The sequence below is a fragment of the Penaeus monodon genome, chromosome 27, assembly GCF_015228065.2.
Source record: "Penaeus monodon isolate SGIC_2016 chromosome 27, NSTDA_Pmon_1, whole genome shotgun sequence".
Classification (NCBI taxonomy): domain Eukaryota; kingdom Metazoa; phylum Arthropoda; class Malacostraca; order Decapoda; family Penaeidae; genus Penaeus; species Penaeus monodon.
In genome coordinates this window covers 952,834-953,537 of record NC_051412.1, presented here as the reverse complement: position 1 = coordinate 953,537, position 704 = coordinate 952,834, and the positions used below count along the sequence as shown (strand labels likewise).

The following is a 704-nucleotide window of genomic DNA, read 5'->3' as shown; positions in this document are numbered from 1 at the left end:
AAAGCAAATAATCTATAATTTCTTTTGGTTCATATTCCAACGTGGCGGACACAGACATTGTTAATTACTTCGAGTGAGAGAGAAAATAAAATTAAAAAACCAAAAATCCACGAAGCACTGTAGTTCACTGTTCTCCTAAATCCCAGGACACAGGACTTGCTTTAACATTCTTCTCTGCTCCGCACAAGTTCTTGTCGCTGCGGGTCACAAGGACCGCCTGCGTCACTACCACCGCCAGCACGATCACAAGAAACTGCGGCAGCCCCGACTCCTTGTGATCGTACATGTGAGGGGGCGACAGGGGGGGGGCGAGTAGGGGAAGGGGCCAGAGATGGTCAGGAGGGAATAGGGGAAGGATGAGGAAGGTGAGGGGAGCAAGGGAGGGGGGGTGAGAAGTTTTATTTTAAGGGAAAGGGAAAGGGAGGGAGGGATCAGAAGGTAAAGAAAGTACCAAAGGGAGACAAGGTTCCGTGAGAGGTATGGTGGCAAGGGACGGGGGCGCTCGTGATAGGTGACTCGGGGGGGAGGGCAGCGTGGATCGTTTACGTTCTTGACGGCACACAACAAAAGATGGAGACTTCACCTTGCGCCCCATCCCCTCTCTCTCTTCCCTCCTCCCTCACTCACTTTACTCCTTGTCATCCGTCTAGCTAGGCGTAGCAAGTTATTAATCTATCTGACTGCTAGCTCTCTCTCGCTCTTAA

General features: G+C 51.1%; 1 protein-coding gene across 1 annotated transcript in view; it reads right to left on the bottom strand.

The window, feature by feature from the left end:
- Nucleotides 1-286, bottom strand: part of LOC119590329 (craniofacial development protein 2-like) — a 29,082-nt gene extending 28,796 nt beyond the window's left edge. Inside the window, exon 1 of the mRNA XM_037939002.1 lies at nt 129-286. Within this exon, the coding sequence (XP_037794930.1) occupies nt 129-286 (158 nt within the window). The remainder of the gene's footprint in view (nt 1-128) is intronic.
- Nucleotides 287-704: the final 418 nt, after the last annotated feature.